This window comes from Chroicocephalus ridibundus, chromosome 7 (assembly GCF_963924245.1).
Source record: "Chroicocephalus ridibundus chromosome 7, bChrRid1.1, whole genome shotgun sequence".
In the NCBI taxonomy this organism is placed as follows: domain Eukaryota; kingdom Metazoa; phylum Chordata; class Aves; order Charadriiformes; family Laridae; genus Chroicocephalus; species Chroicocephalus ridibundus.
In genome coordinates, this window is record NC_086290.1 from 25,651,912 (window position 1) to 25,672,803 (window position 20,892).

Here is a 20,892-nt window from a genome sequence, read left to right on the forward strand (position 1 = left end):
CCCAGCCCTGGTGGCACAAGAACAACGAAGCAGATTTTTTTTTTTTTTTAAATTACCACCACCTGGCCATTCTGGTAATAATTTTAGATAAATTTATCTATAGCGCTCGTCAGCGGCACCAGCCACCGCAGGCCTCAGGCCTGCCCGCCCCACAGGCCGCCCGCCCAGCCCCGGCACCGCGCCCCCTGCAGGCGGGGCGGCCGCGCTGCCCGCTCCCCTCAGGCGCCGGCGGCGGCCTCGCCTCCCCCGCGGGGCTCGGCGCGGGGTGGCGCCGGTGCGAGGCGGCGCGGGGGCGGCGGCGGCGGCTCCAGCTCCCCGGCACCAACCGGAAGCGCGGGGGACGGAGCGGGAGACGCGGTTGCGCCGGTTCCAGCCTCCCTCGGCGGCTGCGGGATCGGCGCCGTTCGGGTCCCGCCAGCCCGGAGTCCCTCGGGGAAGGTGAGGAGGGGCAGGCGGCCGGGCAGGAGGGGCAGCGCGGGAGGCGGCGAGGTGCGTGTTTGGCTGGGAGGCGGCGGGCGGCCGGTGGAGAACGGGGCCGGACCGCGGGTGTCTCCGCCGGGTTTGACGTTTCCCACCCGCTGAAGCAACTTTGAAAGTCCTTGGGCGGGGGGGGGAGGCGCTCGGCCGCCCCGGCGGCGCGGCCTGACCTTGCGTCGCCCCGGGCAGCAGCCACCGCCTGGGCCAAATCCCCCCCCACACCGCGGGAGGCAGCGGTGGGGCGGGGGTCCCGCCGGGGCCGGGGGCTGGGCCGTGCCCGGTGGTGTCCGCCGAGGGGCAGCCGGAAGGTTGGGGGGCGGCGGGGCGGGGAGGGCCGCAGGCGGGAAGGGTGCACTTCCGAGCGGGTGGCGGCGGGACGGGGACCCTCTCCCGCCCCCCCGCTCCTCTCACGGTGTTTCAAACGAGTTCGCTGCGCCTGCACCTGCTGCGGTTTCCTGGCGTTTTGGGCATAAAATCTCTCAGGTTGGACTTTGAGGTGTGACTTTCCTTCCCCTCCGTTTTTTTCCTTTTCCCCCTCATTTTTATAAGTGAACTGGCATTCTTTTGGGTTTTTTTCCTGTGTTCGCTCAAGTTCATTCCTTTCCACCAGTACTCCTTTTTTTTCAGCGTGCGTGTGTGTGAGCCATCCCATTACCGCTCTATTCAGCCTGCTTTGCTGTGGGTTTTAGTGACAGAGCCACCAGGAAAGCCCTGGATCATTACTTTTTCTAAATTCCAGAAGCAGAAATAATTTGAAAGCACTGGATTAACTGGGTCACTGCCTGAAAACATCATAGCTTTCCGCTGGAGGCATGCGGTTAGATGTTTTCAGGACTTTGCCCTGAAATCGTAAGTCCTCAGAAGCCTACTTGTTTTATCTGCCAGTAATGTGCTTTGCATACCGGTGGCAGCGTGTGAATAATGGTAACCCTGGAGAGCCCGGCTTGCCCACGGAGGAGATGACAGAACCGTTGACAAAACCAAGGCCCGGATCCTGCCGTGGTGCCTGTGTGGGACCGAGAGGCTCCACGGGCCAGGGTGCAGGTGTAGCCACCTTGTCCTTCATGCGCGTTGTTGCATGCGTACTCCTGGCAGACATCACTGTAAGGTATAATGTAAGCGAAGTGAGCAGTTGACGGTTTCTCCGAGATAAAATGTTTTCTGTTTAAAGTGAAGCCTTTAAACCCTTCAGTCCTTGCCATTGACACAGCTTGGGTTGAAAATAGTTCTTTTCCTGAAGTGCTCAAACTGTTTAGGCTGAGTTGAGCTCTTTTTCCGTAGCACTGATGGTTATATAAATTCAAATAAAATTAGAAATGTTATTAATGGAAGGTATGCAGAATTCTTAGGTTCTGACAAAGGGCAGGCTCAAATGTTGTTGCTTCTGTAACTAAGGTAGGCAGAGCCATGCTTCCAGCCTCACCCTCTGCAGGGCTGCTGCTCAGTCCGATTGTGAAAGTTTAGGAAACTGTAGGGGTTGTTGACTTCATTTTAATTTACTGGGAGATTAGAAGATTAGGATATATTTAATTTGGACGTGCGCTTGGAGTTTGTTTGCATCTTATCCATCAGCAGTTCATGATACGATTAAGGGATCTTTTATTTATAAATATTTCTTTCTGCATTATCTCTCGTAGCTCGATATCAGTGTAACTCCTTGTCTGTTTAGACAAGAGGGCGGTTTACCCTGTTTTGGGGTTTCAGTGTTTTTTTGCTGTTGTTTTTTCTTTTTTTTAAAAAAGGTGCTAGATAAATATGCTGCTGCTGCAAAAAGTCCAGGTTGTCATGCTCAAGGACTGTAGGCCTTGTTGGATACAAAGGATGATTTGGGTCTAAAAATGGATGGTCAAAGATCTTGAAAGCAAATGGGCTCTTTTGCCAAATAAGGAAACTTGGCACAATCTGCTGTGTATTTTAAGATAGCACAAGTGTAGTGTGCTACTACTTTATTGGCAATATGTTGGCAGCAGGCCTTCCTGAAAGAAGCACAGAATCCTGCTTTGTGGAACCACACAATGAAGTGAGGGTGGCATGTTGCGTGCTTGTTCCCTTTAATAAATTACAAATCCTGAAGTAATCGAATGTTTAAGCAGCGTCAGGTGCACGTGCAAGGTGAGGGATGCAATTTTCAGTTCTGCAGCCACGCACCGAGCAAAATATGAGTTGCAGTTACTGTGCAATTTGTGCTAAATTCTTTCCTGCCTCTAACTTGCAAGTCCCTGAGTGGAAGCTCTCTGTACTCCGGGAGCAGTAGCTGAATGATGAGTAGTGGGGTCTTCTGGCTTGTACATCGTGTGAAGCAGAGAGTTGGCACGGCAGCACTTCCCCAAGGGCGCAGGCTGTTTCTGGGGAGCTGGAGTGTAGGAGTGAACATGTCGGGTTCTTCCAGGGTCGCTGGGCTAGGATGCTGGGCAGCCTGCAGCAGGGTCAGTTTGCAACTTGGGGATTCCCTCCCCTTGGGAGGGTCTGCGGGGAGCAGCAGGTGTGGGACCCCAGCAGGGTCCTGGGGAGGGGCCCCCGCGCCGGTTGCTCCCCCAAAATGCTGTAATCACAACAAGCCAGTGATGGTGGATGGTTTCCTACACGGAGCACTTATTACCGTACTGAATTAGGCTGCTTGTGGCTTAATAGCTTGCTGCAAAGTGACTCTGCATAATAGAGACTTGACATGTTAAATACTAATGTTAAATAATGTTAAATAGTAACCCGACGTGTTAAATACTGCCAAATGGGGATCAGATCTGTTTTTTTAGTGTGAAATGAACAGCTTCTAATATCACGCTCAAATAAGTTATTATGAGGGAAAAGAAAACCTCACACATGTAAGTTCTTGCATGATTACAAGCTCGTGTTAACCATTAGAAATAAAACAGAAGGAGAAAGTTCCCCCCCACCTTGCCCCAAGATCCCATAGGAATAACTGAAACAACCAGCAGTTGAATTATTTCTTCGAATACCTGTCATTCACCCTTTCTGAACTGTCACATTTTCATTTCATCGACAACAAGCAACAAAGTCAGTCGCTGTAGTGTTGCCCACTCCTACACCATGATAGTGGTTAAACACTGGGAACTGTGTTAGTGGGGAAGGAGGGTGCTGGTGACAAACCTTTGTTACGCTGCCTGTGGGGGGAATTGCTGTAATGCCCCCAGCCCCAAGGCTGGAGACCCTGTTGCAGAGGATTGCTCTCTTGGCTGCGAAAGCGTAAGATGCAAAGAAGTGCCACACATTGTTGGAATGATGCACTTATTTCTGATGCACGTCTAACTCTATGGAGTTTAATGAAATACCTGATTTATTTTTTTTCCCCTTAACCAATGGTGTAAACTCAGATTGTTAAGTATCTTTTAAAACAGGATGACAAGTTAATAACTGTGTGTGGATTTGTCACATGCAGTTGTTACTCTAAACAGTTGTTTTCTCAAACATAACAAAGGGATTGATCTGTCTAATTGAGGATTAACTACCTTGCATCCCAAAACATGCAGTAATATTTAAACAGGTCTGTTTTTTCATCTAGAAGGAGAAAACTGTATACCTAACTTACGCTGTCATTAATTACATATCTCTAAATAGAAGAGTGCCCCATGTAAATCTCCTCTGTTTTCTCTGGAAAAAAGCATGTGGAAGAACTTCATACAAACCAATGAATCATTCTTTAAATTATATTACTTTATTGTATGCTGGTGCCTATAGCATCTGCAGCTGATTGAGCGCTGCAGACAAATTTGAAATTAGGGAAGCGTTAAAAGAACGAACAGTAGCTTCTGCGAATGCTGTGCTGGGCACTGCGTTGGGATTGTATAAATGTTTAGGTAAAGTTTTAAGCAGCAAGGAGGACACGTCAGAAAAGTACTCGCTTGTCGTTGCCAAGTGTCCGGTGTGCATGGTGTACCATCTTGAGGTCTGTTTTCTGTGGAATCTTGGAATAGCATCTTGTTCTATGTTAGCGTAACTTTCAGAAGTCAAATAATTCACTTGTTTATGTGAATGATTTGGTTCTTCTGGGTGAACAATAGTTCAAAATAGTTTGACAGCTCTTCAGAACTATTGAATTCAGATAGTGAAGGCCAGAAATATTTGTTTCTTTTGATGTATTTCTCTTTTTGCTTGATTTTCTGTTCCTTCTGCCATCCCAAATGCAACCATCTGTTATCAGCTGTTCACACTTTCCTGTTAAATTTATGGTCCAGTCGGTGCATATGCTTTTGCCTATGAGTAACATTACTCTTCTGAATAATTCTCTTGTCAGTAAAGAGATTATTCACTGGAGCATAATTATCCCTGTGCATAAACGTGTGCAGGGCTGTGGCCTTAAATCGTGAAGTCTCTGGGTTGGGAGGCTGACCTGGTTTATTTGTCTATGAAATGTCACATATGCTTGAGACACTGTGTACACAGCATTAGCTTGGAGCAACTGCTGGAGTAAATGAGGTAAATGAGGCAAATGAGCTTTTTTTTCTGAAGACCTGCTAATTAAGCAGCACGGGCAAAGAAGCAAAAAGTTAAAACTGCCTTTGCTACCCTCCTGATTTGCAGGAGTAACCAATGTCCTTTCCCTTGAGCTTTCTCTAAAGAACATGCATGCAGGGCGGTGCAAAAGATGACTCTGAGATGGCAGGAAACCTAACGACAACAGTGACAAGGTTATAACAAGAACAAAAGGTCAGCAGAAGAGTTCAGGCACTCATATTGGGGAAGGAGCTGGCAGGGTACTGGATGAATGGACTTTATTTCACGTCCCACGGGTAACCCCTGCTCTGACTCGCAGAGCTGGGGAAAGAGCGCTCGTGTTCCCTCACTGAGAGCTTTTCAGGCTGACTGTCGGCAAAAGACGTGCTTGGAGCCTGCTCCCTCCTAAACAGGATGCTGTCTGTAAACATAATAAAGTTGTCATGGTGTGGTGAGCGCTTGCCTCTACCCTTATGGGTGGTGAAGAGATTTAAAACGAAGCAGGCAGTTTCAGAAAAGGCTATATGTTATCTTATGCAGTATGTAGAAAAAAATGTCAGTATCTTCATCTCATTTGGAGAATAGCTGCAACCAAATGGTGCCAGAAATTTGTAGTCAAATGATACCTCAAAATTTTCATCAGATTAGCTGCATGATCAGGAGAGAGCTGGGGGGGGAGAAATTATGTCTTTGTGCTTGTAACAGATGGGACTGGGATGAAGAGGGTTCGGCAGTCAGCAGAGCTAGGTGTATTACAGGTGCATTTCCCAGCCTCGGACAGCACATAATGTGTGGATTCCATCTCAAAAAGCCCTATGGATTGGAGGCTCCCAGAAGCCACAGTATGTTTTGATACTATAGTTAGCCTGGTATAATTGGAGGTGTGATTTTCACCAGCAACCCAAAGTCTCTGTGTCTTTTTTTGGCTTGTTTTATTCAAACCCATCTCTTTCATTTTATGCTGATAAGTTTACTTTCATTAATTGCAAGTATAGTAACTTTTGCTGATAATTAAAACTGCTTTGTTTTAACTGGTGCATCTGAACCATTCCTGCAGCAGGCTTGCCGATGGTTCTGGAGGATGCTGTGTCCTGCAGTCCCTCCCACTAAGGACCTAAACCTTCCGAATCTTACACCATTAAAAAAAAAAACCACCTAAAGTTAGTCATTGTTCATGCATTTAGGTGATAATGTTTCTTGAAATTCACTACGGGCATAAGCTTAATCACTGTGAAATCTCCGAGGAGGACGTTCTGTTCCCCTGGCAGCCAACATGGGATCATCTCCTGAAACTGCCGACACCAACCCTGGCACAGGCTGCAGAATTTCACGTATTGTAACCCAGATGAATTACCCTGTCCTTGCGCTTTGTTGTAACACGCGAACAGAACTGAGTCACTCGGGCAGAGACGTTGGCCCTGGCCAGGTTTTCCCACATCCTTGCGCCGTGGACTGTTGCCTCGCCCCGAGCACCGGCAGCCTGCGCGGTGCGTGCCGAGGGGCGGCCGTGGCGGCGGCAGAGCCGGCGTGCCTGGCATGCCTCAGCTTCCAGGCAAGCTCCCAGTGGAGAACGCGCTTCCCGGCCGCCGGCGTGCTTTGCTCGCCTCGGGGAGGGAGGCAGCGCGCCTGCCTTTCGCAGAGCTGCTTCCAAGGTGTTTGGGGAAACGTCAGTATTGCTCTGAGGAATATTTTTAGTCATTTCTATCTTCCCAGCTGCTCCTAATAACTCGTGCAAATTATGCAAACATTTGCACAGCCTGTTGGAGTGGGAGTTCCCAGGCTCTTCTCCCGTGCCCCGTGGATTTTACTCTGGCGTGTTCATGGCAACTATTCTGGTTTTGGGGTGTCTGAGCATGGGTAAGAAAGTCCATAAATCTGCAAAGCATATGTGTTAATGAAAGCTTTTCTCTTCACAGGTTTTGCTGTGGTATATTTTGTCATTATGAGATGTCGTCTACCAGTGCTTCATTTGTGCAAATTAGATTTGATGACTTGCAGTTTTTTGAGAACTGCGGTGGAGGGAGTTTCGGGAGTGTCTACCGAGCCCGATGGATTTCTCAGGACAAGGAGGTGGCTGTAAAGAAGCTGCTCAAAATAGAAAAAGAGGTAAGAGTTTATTTTTCATTCACTTAAATTCTTTTCTAGTGTCTTCCATTCTCTAGCTAATTGAGGCAAACTACCTTGAGCTTTTTGTCTGTTTAATTACAAAACTGGATGACGTTACAATGAAGACATACTGAGGGGGCCCCAGCCAAGGCTGTCTCTGATTTAAAGCATTATTGTTTTACTGTTTACTGTCCTCCCCCACTTTTCTTGTTTAGCAGCTCCTCTCTGCCCTGGCCCTGAGGAGAGGAGAGCTAGCTAGCTGCACCTGTGGAGCTAGTAATTTCCCTTTGGTACTGCTGGGCATGTTGCTAGTTAGAAAGAGGTGATGTTCACTGTCTTTCCCACTTCTGTTTTCTCCTCTTTACATCTGGTCTCTTAAGTGCTGTGGTTCGCGTCTGTGTGTTCAGTGTAGGCTTAGTGTGTGTTGCTCAGCATTGTCCCTTCCCTGCCTGCTACAGGCTTTAATCTGGGGCCCCACTAGCTCTGAGTTAGTCACAGCCACGCTTGGGCTTGGTCTCATCTTGCAGTGAGGTTTAAGCCTAATGAGCCACCTTCCCTCGCAGCATCCTGTGCACCTGGAAAGGTGGACAGGTCCTTGGCAATCGGAGAAAGCAGAATTAACTTACTGCACCTTTACCAACTAAGGTTGGTTTGAGAGTTTTTTTTAAAAAGATTTTTAAGTTTACCTAAAAATCCTCTTGGCCCTCAGCTTTGTGCAGTCCCAGCAGAGAGACAGTGTATGTGATTGTCACAGTGCTTCAGTCTGCCTACTGGTCACCACTGCTGATGCAGCAGTGAGGACACACCGGTGTAGTGATGGACAGCACAGTTATTGCACTGCTGTTCCAGTGTGATCATATCTAACTTGCATACAATATCCTCAAAGTATTTTAGGAAGACAGTTATAACCTGGAGGACAGCAGAGCAGCACCAGGGATAATATGCTCGGTAAATAATGAGACACCAAAGTTCATACACTGCTGCAGCAACCAAGTTTGTGTCATTATATCATGCTTAGCGGTGTGATAAGCATGTTTGGTCATGATTAAGCAAGTTGCTGTCTGAAATAACATGGAAGGATCTCATGATTTTTTCCAGGATGGTGGGAGATGTACACCTTCTGTCCAATGTCAGTTTGTACTGTTCTCTTCTATTTCTACTATTTGTTAATATCAAAAGATAGACAAGTAAAATGGATGCTATGCAGTATCAGCCGTGCGCTCCTTAAAAATCAACTGGTTCGCTGATCTCAGTAGTTGTCAGTGAAGTATCTGTTGAATAGATGTGTTTCTGGTGGGATTACACAGGACTCTGCTAGATGCGTTGCTAGGTACTTCAAGCGTTTTTGGAAGAAAATTTAAAAACAATATTACTACATCTTGTGGTGGCATTAAACCCTCGTGGAATGGGAAACGATGGAGAAGGTAGGACAGTCATATGTATTGCTTGACACAGTTGGACCATTCAACAAAAATATTTTTTTTTAAACCATCGAAATACAGTGTTCAGCTTGTAGTAATGAGGGACACAGGTTGCACACTAGGAAAAGGAAACTCTGTGCTGGAAAGAATTTAGTGTGATTTAAGGGTTTATTTAGGGATTAATGAAGACTCGCAACTCATTAAGAGCTCATATCATGGTGCTGTTAGGCAAATTAGTTTAATGCTCTTGCATATCCAAATGAGGATCAAGTCATTTCTAAGAACCAGGCGTGCTTTATCTTGGTATGTGGCACTGGGGAAGTGGGCGTTAGGCAGTAGGTGCAGGCCCGGTTCTGTCGTGTTTAAAAGAATGTAAATGAACTGGAGGGGCAGCCCAAGTGGGGACTGCAAAACACCCTCAAAGAGTGGAAAGTAGAGGGGCTGTAGGGGAGTGTGTGTCAGAAGGGGCTGATGGACATTATCCATCAGGATGAGTTGACAGAAGAGGAGGAAAGTGCTTTCCAGCCCAAAATTGTTTATTTTCCTTCAGACTGGCCATCATTTGCAGTTTAAACTAACAAGACAGGTTATAGTTGGGAGCAGCAGAGTGTGCGCACCTTCTCCTGAAAGTTTTCTGGGGAGGCAGCAGAGAGGCAAGTGTTGATGCCTTAAATAGGTTTAGCGAGTTTTGCCAGAACTTGTTTGTCAAAAACCCTAGAGAATTAAAAAATGAGAGCTTGTTTACAAAAACTGCATTTTCATGTGGAGAAAATGCTGGGCTCGTTTAATCTAGTGCAAAAAGTTATTACAGGAACTAATGGTTGCGATCTGAAGCCAGGCAAATTAGAATGGGAAATAAAGCACAAATTATAAGGAGTGAGGATGAGTAACACTTGGAGCAGACTACAAAGGGAAGGAGCAAAGATGAAGAATCCTTTCCATCTCTTCCATGTCTTGACATTGAGATGTCTTTTTGCGCAATTCTTTTTGGTCAAGTTGTTAAGCTCAATGTGAGAGCAGCTTGCTGGTGTAGTGGCCTGCGATGTCCCAGAGGCCAACCTCAGTGACCTGAAGGTCTCTCCTGACCCTAAAGGCTGTCAGTCTGTTCGCATACATAGTATGCAGGATGTTTGTCTGTAGTGATGACAGTAAGGAACATCTGTGACCGAACTGTGCTGAAAGTCAATGGTGGGTCAATGGCTTTTCTGATAGGAATAGAAAAATAACTTGCCGTAACTGTAATATATCTGTGTTTAGTAGGTGTTTGGATGGTTTGTGTTTAATCCAGAAAACTAATTGTTACCCTTTCTGGTTTGTTTGAAAGGAAGTGTCCTTTTAACTTCATGACTGATTGTCTTGTATTTCTGTTAACTGCTGCCAGTAATCCATAACAACTGATTAAAAAGAAAACAGAGGAGAGTTGGGAAAAGCTTGCTCAGAGGAATTTCGTGCTAGCCAAGTACAAGGGCACAAGCCAAGTCAATAGAGCTGTGGTATCATTCTGCAAATATGTTGTATCTGTGTTTCATTTTATTAAACAAGCCAATCAAAACCAACAAAGATCTTGAAGGCTTTATATTAGCCAACTGGCTAACAAGTCCTAACATGTGAAACAAAGCGATTTTTGTTCCAGTATATAGCAGCATATCGTACTAAAATACGTGCTCAGAAAAACTTTTAAGTACGTGGAAGGGTGTTGCTCAGGCAGATTTCTTTAAAACTCTTTAAAATTTGAGAAATGGGAAGACCTCGGCAAGGCATTAACTTTTCACAAACAGGCGGTAAAATGTGACTGTGCTGGAAGAGGCGTGTGTTTATGTGAATAAAATGTAGCTAAATGCAGCTAAATAGGTGTGCTGAGAAAAACAAATATGTTGCAAGACCTTGATTAGAGTATCAGATCTGAAACTCTGGACAAGACTTCTGCTGATTAAGTAAGCCATAGGAGTGTGTCCTGAGTGATTAAATAACAGCAAAACCAAAATTAAATTGCTGTTTTACCATCTAGACCAAGCATTTAGCAGTTTTAGTTTTTAAGCAAGGAGTTCCTTGTGAATTGTTTCATGGAAAATCAAACTATCAGCATGATGTTTATGATGCACGTGGGGGGAGTAGAAATGTAGTAGGATGTGTGCTTGCTCCTTTTGCCCTAAGTGATAATTATGTGCGCTCATTGAAGAAAATCGCACACTTACTACTTAGGAAGTTATTTGCTATTTTTGTGAATGATTTATATGAATTATTGGATAAGCCCATGATTTGGCTCCCACTGAAATGAATGGGAGAGATTGGGCCCAAAGGCCTTATTCTGCAAATTGCTGGCAGTTCTTTTGACTCCATTGTCTTGAGCTGGAGCAAAATGTTACAACCTGTTGTTTTATGCCTCGCCACGTTAGATTTTCACGGAATGGCACCTCCTTCAGTTATCTGTACGTCTCTGACTTTCCCCTGTTATTTGTCACTGCTTTTGAAGGCTGTGCTTTTGGTGGCTGCCTTTGGGCAGCTGGCATCTGATCTTGAGTGTGGTTCTGCACCAGGAGACTTTTTACTGCTGGAATTTTTACCTGAAATTTGAATTTAATTTTAATGTCACTGCTCTTTGGAAGTATTCTGTGATCCATGAACTGTCTCTGTACTATTGAGGGACAGCGGTATTGCATCTGACTTGCTTGCTTCAGCAGTGACAAGCACAGTATATAGGTAGAAGATTGTTTGATTTCATGCAGTACAGATGTTCCTGGATTCCTTCAAAATGCTGGTGGTTGTCTATGCGAACTGCAGGAGAGAGGTGGAAAAAAAAACCCAGTAAAATGTAACTTTAATCTTATTGGGAGATACTTCTGGTGAGCTAACAAAACTAACTTGTGGATAGAAGATGTTAAATTGAGTGGGATTAACTGTGCATGCTTTGTTCAGTCATGTCTGTGCAATGCATTTGAGTTTTACGAGGTTCAAAAATAAAAACGTGTTTTTACTAGTTTCAATGCTGTATTGCTGTGAGTCTGACTACCATGGAAATTAATTTTATATTGTCAGGTTTTCTTGTATGTAATACATGTGCAGTAAGCTTTAGGGGATCTTCTAATGCTTCATAAAACTTTTCATGTGGAATATAAGGCAGCTTGTTCACTTTTTTGATTTTTTTTTTTTTTTTTTTTTTTTTTTTTTTTTTTTTTGTTAATGATCCGCTTCTGGAAGGGACTGTCCAGAAAACATGGATTGTGCCTGTACCTTCTGAAGGGGATGAGTTAAGTATAACCACATGCGTGTCACTGGGCTTACCTCACTCATGTTTGTAGTCCTAAAAGAGAACATGTGGTAATTTTAATGTGGGTCATGAGAGTAAGGACTGGGAATGACTTTCAAGAGTAACAAGAGAAAAACAACAGAGTGAAATAGAGTAAAACAAACCAAACCAAACTGAAATTGATACTTAGCCCTGACAGGACTAAAAATAGCAGATGTTCTTTTTGCTTGCAGTTTATAGCTGGTATGGGTGCTTGGGTGCCAGCCTTGAATGACTCTCCACACTGGGACCTAGCTGACATGAAGGGCAACTTTGATGCCTTTTTTATTATTTTATTAACTCTTTCTAGGAGCTCCTACTCCCTTGCCCCTCTCATGACTGAGTCAGCAAGTATTGAGGGTGATTCAAGGTAACATTTGCCAGGAAAAGGCTGGATTTACCTGGTTCCAACTCGGAGCAGGGGGATGGCAAACCCCGTGTTTGCAACCCATGGTTCTTCGTTGAGGGTGCTATTGCTAATGAAGGGTGAGAGTGTGGGCTATATAAAGGTACGTAAGGTGTAGGAGTCAAATATATGAACTTTCCAGAGATCTGTGTGCCTATATTGGAAAATTACACAGTTCGCAAAAAAAGAAAGGTTGTATATCCCTAGAGTAAGTGACCTCATGGGAACCCTTCCAGCCTCATATTCACTTAAAGAAATACTGCTGTTATCTTGTTAACAGCTAAAAGGAAATAAAACTGTATTTATTATACCAGAAGGGTGTCTTAAAATATCTTTGTGTTTTACTGAGTGGTTATTTTGCAGGGTTTTCTGTTTCTTTTTTATGTTTTGGTGTAGGAAATGGTTTAGAGCACTCCTTTTCATGCTGACTAGGGTATTGTCAAAAGCTATTGAGAGGATACTCGGTACGCTTTCTAGAATGTGGAAGTTGTCACAACGTGGAAGCTGTTATATATTCTGTATCTTGCAGAATAAATTGTTTTGGATAGGAGGAGAGACTTCTGCAATAAATCTGACTGCTTCTGAGTTTGCCCTACTCTTGGCTTTCATTCAAGAGAGATTTTCTGGAGGACTTTATTTTGTAAATGAATATCACGTTTTCAGGTGTAAAGAAAGTCACTGCATTAGATTTTCTTAGTGGTTGCTTTGGATGAGACTGTATTGTAAGTGTCGAGTGGCATATCTGTTGCAACCAATATGGTATCAAGACCCCATTGGTATTTGGGAGATAGCAGTATAATGAAAGATGGTGTAGCATTGCCAGAATACAATTATTCTTGGGAAGAATAGGCTTTGGTTTCATTTTGCCTGTCTTAAGAAGAAACTTCATTCGTCTTCATCTCTGCTCCCCAAAACGATCTCAGAAGTGTAGCAATCCAGGCACAGAAACGTGTTTGTATTTTGCTACATTTTATTGTAGTAGATTTTTTTTACTTGGGTATTTAACAATTTTTATACCAAGTTTTCCATTAGATGAGTAATGACTTCCAGAGTTGCTTCATGTAAATAATGAGTATTTGTAATACGAGTTTTGTGGCTTACTGAGGTTTTTTGACCCAGCTTAATTTGAGATTCTTACTTACACAGGCTTGTGTATACACTCTTAATTCTTTTAAATCAAGCCAATTATGGCTTAATTTGATTTAGACATCAGTTTCAATGAAACTGGCACGTCAGGGCCCAGACTGGTAATCTGTGGTTTAAGAAGTTATTTTGGGTCAGTTGAGACATAGTGACTGTCAGTGTTGTCATCTTAGCTCGCAATAAATGAAAAGCAATTTCACAAGTGCTGGGAATCTTTGTGTAGCCATATTTAAGAAGTTACCCTATCCTTTTTTTTTTATTAGCTAAACCACCAGATTTTGTACTGAAATGATAAAGGATTAAGTGCCCATGTCCTTCTGTTGACTGGTGGGCAGCTTTGAACAGTTACTACATAAACAAACTTGATATACAGGTAAATTAATAAGCTAAGATACACCAGATTTGCTTGCTACTTCCTTTCACTTGACTGTCTTGAATTGTCCTAAACTTTGTCAGCGTGAAGCAAAATTACCTTGTGTGTGCTGCTAGTGAAGAATACACATGCAGTTGCCATAGCTTGGTTGAGGCACAGGAACTTACTGTGTGCCTGATCCCTGGGTTAGGACCATCTCTGTGAGGTTTGGACCCTTTAACCTCAATTATCTTTAATTTTCTTTTCCTCAGAATGTGCAACATCTACAGGTGAACAAGTTCTTATGCTGGTTTCCTACTAATTATAAATAAATGTTGTTTAGAATAGAGAGAAAATCTGTCTCTGGTTATTTAGAAAGCGCTCTTTCTTATCCTTTCTGCTATCCACAATATGCAGCCTGTTAGGATATTATTAAATATTCTTTAGTTTCATGATTAGTTTAATTCCATCATATATTGTCTTAAAAATTATTCTGTCAATCTGTCAATTTTTGTTTGACAGTGGGTTGCTCAGGTTGCCAGTAGACACTTAACTGCAATTAAGGGTATTTTTCCTCATTTTATTTTTTAAATTTTGCTCTAGGTCTGTTTCTCCCTTTTTCATTTTCTTTTTGCATGGGCTCAGTTATTATTTATAATTTGGAGTAGAGGTTGTGTTGCTTATTTCTCCATGCCGGCAACCCTTGACAGCAAATGGCAGTTCTTTTGTTTCCCCTCCCACGACATTCTCTGACCCCAAGCTTCTGTTGAAGTGATCAGCTGCAAAATGGTATTTTTGGATGTCTAAGCTGTCCTGAAGCTTTGCTGGAGAAATCTCAGGGACACGGAAGAGATCCTTTTCTCTCAAGGTAGTGTTTTAGGCTGTTGCAGGCTCAAGCAATTGAGCATTGGTTTAAGTTAGCCTTATCTCTGTATTTCTCTTAACTACATAGTTTTCTTAAAACAAGGTTACTGTACAAAATTGCATGGCAGGTGAGATCTAGTGGTAACTTTAGAGTAGGTGATTGTTTGAGTCTCAAATGCTTTGAGGGACAGCTGGCAACTTAAATGTCTCTGATCTGCATTGCAATCTGTTGGTGTTGCAGTCCCTGGAGACTCTAATTAAATAATTTACACTCACTGCAGGAAGTGGAATGACAAATTATTGTTTCTGATAACACCAAAGCTGCTGTTGAGGTGTGTGGAAGTCTTGTTTGACTCTAGCACAGTTTCTGGTGTGTTGCATCCCCGTCTGCTGGTTCAAATGAAGTCAGGGATCTGTGCTGGAGTTGATGTGATCTGGGTCTGGGACCATCAGTCTCCTGGAGGCGTTTTTCACAGGTGTATTCCCAGCTAAGCACCAGGACCACAGTCTTTGGTTGGGGACTCCAAACTACCTGCCATGCACATGGTAGCAATGGAATTTTGAACATGTTTTGTCCTGTTAAGAGGGCAGTAAAACACTCGATAGGACTAGACATGCCCTTCTTTACTTGCCTTTTTTTTTTTGTCCTTAATTTTTGACTGGCTGCACGAGTTGTATAAGGGTCTGGGACACAAAATTTTATTGAAAACAAAATTGAAGAAAAATTATATCTAAAAACATATCTTAACTTTAAGGGAAGCCTCAAAATCAATCTTTTTAATCGTAATGATGCAACTAGGACTGCAAAAGTTATTTCGCATTTACCTATTGCCACTTATTAAGGTGCTGATAGAGAAAGTTTCCTTTTTAAGAGGACAATATAAACAGTGAGGAGGAAACATTCCGACCTGTTTATGTTAGCTGGAGGCTGCAGAGGAGGCCAGAGAACAGCTTCAGCGTTAACTCTTTCTCTCATACTCAATTAATTATGCTAACGCACTGGGGAGGCCAATAAGAGCAAACACGGAGCTGCTCTTCTGATCCAAACTACCTCGTTTGACTTTTTAAATGTGTTTCATCTGTTACAGTTCAGCTGCTGGGGAAGATACCCATATGCAAATACATGTTCCTTTATGAGATTAATGTTCAGTGAATCTGCGTTTGCATAACTTGTATTTAAGAAAGCTGGCCCTGCTGGGAAACTAGGTGACTGGAGTAAAAGTGACCACAGTGACTTCTGTGGCTCCTCGCTCCCCTCTGCAGCTCGGCTGCCCGATGCCAGGAGAGCGGGCCAGCCTCTTGCACACAGCAGGGTCCCTACAGCCGCAACTCCTCAGCAAAGTAGTGCCCGGCCCCTGGATGTCACTGGAAGGGGACAGTGCCACGTGTCTTCTCTTCTGCCTCTGGTTACTCGCTTATTTTACTCCAAAGCTGCTGAAAATTGAGGTTCCTTATGGCTAAACGTCGTAAGCAGGGGAGAGAAGAAATCGTGTCATGATACGCACCTGATCAAATAGGTGTGGGTTTTGTGCATCAGGCACATGAGTTTCCAGTAGCTGCATCAAAAATAAGCATGGTTTGTAAAAACCCTTGAGCTGCTGTAGGAGAAGCGAGGAAGCTCTTGATAGGTGCAAGAAGACAACATGTAGTTGCTTTGTGCAAAGTTCATCATTGGAAGGTGGAAAAAGCAAAAGGCAGGCATATGCTGGCTGGGCGGATGTCGGCTTTTCAGTGAAAGCTAAGGCTCTCTATACATTTTTATCTGGCAGAGGCAGAATAGGAGAGGTGAGTAGGTTGTTATTCTGGAAACTTGCTAAAGTAATCTAGTTGCAGCACCCTTGAGTGAGTGACATTTTCCAAGAGGATATCTTTTCCTCTTCCTTGGATGAATCGCAGAGCAGAGAAAACGTAGTGTGTGCCTGTATGCAGCTAGCAGGGGAAAAGCATAGAAATCACTTTTTGTCTAATCATATAATAACCTTAATTTTAGTAATGTCATATGCATTTGAGACAATCCTATCAACAGTGATGGCTTATAAGTAGTGATCGGTGGGTTTCCTTTTTGGTGAACTCTACTTTTAATCTCTTAAACCAAGGAAAAGGCTTTTTACCTTGACCTCTGTGTTGTGTCTGTGCATTCTGAGGTGCTGCGTGTGATCTGAGTGTGCAGCAACTGATGGATAAAATTCAGAGCTGTTGAATTGCTCTTCCTTTTGGATGTCACCTTGCTAGTACCCCCTGTAAGAGTTTGCAAGGGCCCTAAAGGCAAATACGAGATCCAGAACCCCACTCGTTAGGACCAAGCATTTTGGAGTTCTGCTTTTAACTTTTGCCTTTTCGGTGGTTTATGTATTATTACCAAAGTCATTATTGTAAAGTTGCCTCTCCAAGCCAGTGTCTCATCTATCCTGTGCAGAAGTTGGCAGTAATGTAGTTTCTGGCATCGTGTCCCAAGTGGCTTGCTCTGTTCCCATTGCAAACCGCTTCCCTGTTAGCGCTACAATTCTGGAAGGAGTCCTGCAGTTTTTCCCTGACTGGGAATAAATCTTGGTCCTCCCGGGGTAAACAAGCATACTGTTGTTACTTACTAAGTTTGAAATCTGCAGTATGAAACCTCCTGCCTTTTCATTACTGTGTTTCTGTGCTATACTGTGAGAAGGGAGAGATTCCCTGCCTGTTACAGCTGTTACCAAGATGAACATGGAGTAATAGCACTAACAGGGTGTCTGGCTCAAGAAATTCAGGGCAAGTGACACTTGATTCTGTAACGACACTGGCATCGTCTTTTAGCTCTAGTGACATGGTTGTTGCCTTGAAACTGTGACCTGAGGTCCCTTTTTGGGAAACAAAAAAACCCGCAGACCCATTTCAAAGACCAGGGCAGCTGCTTTGTTTGGCTTTTAAAATCTGTGTGTCTGCCTTTTTGCTTGGTCAGTGTTTAGAACCATTAAAAAAGTAAACGTGACATGGGGACTGAGATCCTGCAGCTAGAGCTCCTTTATAATTACATATTCAGCTACAACCGTACAAAGGAAAATGAGAGTCCCTTTTCCTTTATGTACCGTATTTCAGTTTTCCCTTAGGTTTAAATTGGCATTTTGGACTATGTTCGCTGGAGCCACTGAAGAGCTTATCAGAAAAGGAAGGAAACAGAGGGAGGGAAAGAAAGATAGATTTCCAAATGACAACCTTTTGAATAGTCCAAGTTCAATCCCTAAAACAAAAAGTGGAATCTTTTTTTTTTTCTAAATAATGTGCTCTACAGTCTCACCTCTCATCTTGAGAAACATGAAAGAGCAAGTAAAAGAGATGACCCAAATCACAGAGTTCCTTTGAAAGAAGAAATTCAGCTGTTTTGAACACTTACAATCAAAGGAAGTGGTTTCCCTAATTACATGAACTATGTGAAAGCTCTCAGAATAGCTCTTCCACCCCAGGATTCCTTGCACTTTAGAAGTTTGCATAAAAGCTCACATGGAGAATCAGATGCAAAGTGTTTGATTCAAATTTTATTAGGCAGTAGTGAGCATACATTCATACCTCTAGGTTTGACAGCTGGTTGGGTTTGGTCCACAATCCTGGGTTTGATGGATTTCAGTCCTATACTTTAAAATCTTTCTCTCTTCAGGTTCTCCAGTGAGACACCCCTTTCAAGAGAAAAGTGGAAATACAAAAATGGAGAAGGTATAGAGGGGTCTCTTTGTGAGCTTTCAGTTGAGGATTCTTCACCCTGATTAGGCTGTTCATCGTTGTCAAAATCCATCCCTATACACAGCTTTTAAAAAGAATGATGAATTTTACTTCCTCTCATTTTAAAGAAGCTGTATATCTTCAAATATATATTTGGAAGAATTGGGATCAGAATTCTACAACTTCAGTATTACTCTAGCACCACCATTTACTTCAACTCATCAAAATTCTGAATTCAATAGAGAGTTTGAACAGAAAAAAAGCAATATTTTCAGAAGGCTGTTACACTTTGTGCTTTCTTTTTGTACATACACAATAATACAGGCATGTTAGTCTAAACTAAACAGTGGGGACATAGGAGAAGATGCAGGACACTTCTACAGGCTTAAGATCTCCCTTCCTTAAGGTTTTTTTGGTGGTTTGGGAGTAACGGGGCAATTAAAATGCTCAATTTTCTCCAAATTTTGGCAAAGTGGAGTGTAATTTTATTTTTGATCTGTAGAAGATGTCTTTATTTCTCAAACAGTTTATTAGCGAAAAAATGTAGTTAGATTTTTAGCAAGAGTTACGAGCATTCATCGCTAAATTGTCTGTCACGAAAGTGCTAAAGATAGGTATCTAATCTTTACCTAGCTAAAATTAAAAATTATTCTTCCTTTCCAAACCATCTTTGAAACTAACAACAAGGTGCTTTCCCTGATGATACAATATGGTTGAAATATTAATAAATAGTATTTGCAAGGTTTGCAATGGTATGCGGGACCATCACACTTGCTCTGCACAACAGTAATCTGCAAGTTGTCTATTGGAGCCAACTACAGTAATTATATCCAGATTTGATAAAGACAGAGAAAATTGATGAAATTGGCCTTGATGAGAAGTCGTGAAGTCCTCCGAACTCCAACAATTCAAACTCAAGAAGGAAAAAAGGCAGAAGGGTTATGACTGCCTTCCGGATATACAGGATCAGCCAAACCCTCTTGACAGTAACACTGAGTACTTACAATAAGATACCGCTAGCTCTACTTGAAGGGAAGAAGAAATGTTTCTCTGGGTGGTTTTTTCCTGCCAATACTGCATCTTTCTTACAAGAGGTGGCCTTCTGAAGCTCCGTTTTGTGGGGTTTTTTTTGTTTGTTTGTTTGTTTGTTTGTTTTTTTTCTGGGCGGAAGGAAGGACTTTCCCTGGAGTAAGGGAGTTGTCTCCTGGAAGTGAACACCCTCAGTAGGCCAGTGGTGGTGCAAGTGCATGGCACAACATCAGCGCACAAGGAGAGGGAGGTGAAATACAGCACTCCGACAGGGTGGAAAAGAGTTCTGTCTGTGCCCTCCAGAGAGATGTGTCTCAGGCAGCGATGCTTTGTGATCAGTACTGCTAGAGGATGAATTTTGTTTGGATGAAGGAGAATGCTTAAAGTCATCCCAACCTTGCTTGACCTCAAGGCGGCATGGAAAATTACATTTGCTCATGTCTGATCCTTGATGGGACTTGACTTCTTCCTGTATGTAAATTAGAATAGTCCTCAGAGTTTTTGCATACCTCTGGCATTGGAAAATGGGAAGCTGTGGTATATGTGATGCCGTTATTCTTCCACAGCAAAGGAGTTGTTGCAGGTTTGAATGTGCTTTGTGCCACCAAAACAGCATGGAGCTCCCGGGCCCTGGATCCAGCTTGTGAGCTCAGTTCATTGCAGTGAACTTCGCCAGTCTAATCCTTGTCGTACTTGGAGCAGAAACACCAGGCGGTTAGTAATCATGCCAGGACTATGGGCGTTGCTAGGATAGGAAGAGAAATGCCAATTCTTTTTTGCTGTGCTCAGATTCAGACTGGAATTATCATTTGCTGCAGCATGTTGCCTTCTCTTCGGCTTTTCAGGTAGAGCCCGTGGGAAAGAGGTTTCATTGCTACGCTGCACAACGTGACCCCGGTCGTGAAATCCTGTGGGCTCATGTAATGCAGCGTTCCCGCTTCCTCTTTGTTGTTTTCATTTGTTGCAGGTCCTCGGGAAGCACCATGCAGGACGATGGAGGAAGTAGCACAAGTCAGTTGTTTTGTAACCACAAAATAGATGATCTCCATTTTCTAACTGGCCTTTTAAACATTCTTAGTCCCCCATTGGGGTATGTGTGCGTATTTATTTCTGATATGTCTGGAATTTTTCTAATAAAACATTGAAAGAGAAAATTCAAATGAAGTCTGAAGGTCCAGATCACTGGTGTAGAAGTAGAAACTCACAAATGGAGAAATGCCAAAGCTGAATGTGGTTGCAAGATGTTCTTTCCCTTTACATGTTTACCCTAAAGTGTACTGTGGTTACATTGTGGAGTATTATTGCAGTACTGTTATTTTTGATTCAACTGTCTTCTATTGACCACTTTTTCCTACATCTGTGTTCTTTTAGAAATTTTGGTCTGTTCATGTGTGTGGGTTAGAGCAGTTCTTAGAAACATTTTGTACACCTTGGAGAATGAGAATTAATGGCACACATGATGCTGTGATTTTTCCACGTTTCCAACTCTCCTTAGAGGACATGCTCCTGGCTTGCATGTGCACTGTTCCACCAAACCATCACAAAGGAGTTGGAGTAGGTTTTAGGCTTTGTGTTCTCGGTTTGGCTTATTGTTCAGTTTTGCTCTTTCTGGTGGGTTGGAACTGCAGAGCTGAGGTTGCAGCACAGACACGGGTAGACGTTACGG

General features: G+C 43.3%; 1 protein-coding gene across 5 annotated transcripts in view; it reads left to right on the plus strand.

Annotated features, from left to right (window-relative positions):
- The first annotated feature begins 233 nt into the window (after positions 1–233).
- The window catches only part of MAP3K20 (mitogen-activated protein kinase kinase kinase 20), a 96,072-nt gene continuing 75,413 nt past the window's right edge, over positions 234–20,892 (plus strand). The window contains exons 1-2 of one of the 5 annotated variants that reach the window (XM_063342655.1): positions 234–438; positions 6,846–7,035. In XM_063342655.1, the coding sequence (XP_063198725.1) occupies positions 6,877–7,035 (159 nt within the window). In that variant the 5' untranslated portion in view covers positions 234–438; positions 6,846–6,876. The other 4 variants (XM_063342658.1, XM_063342653.1, XM_063342657.1 and 1 more) reach the window with 4 other exon arrangements.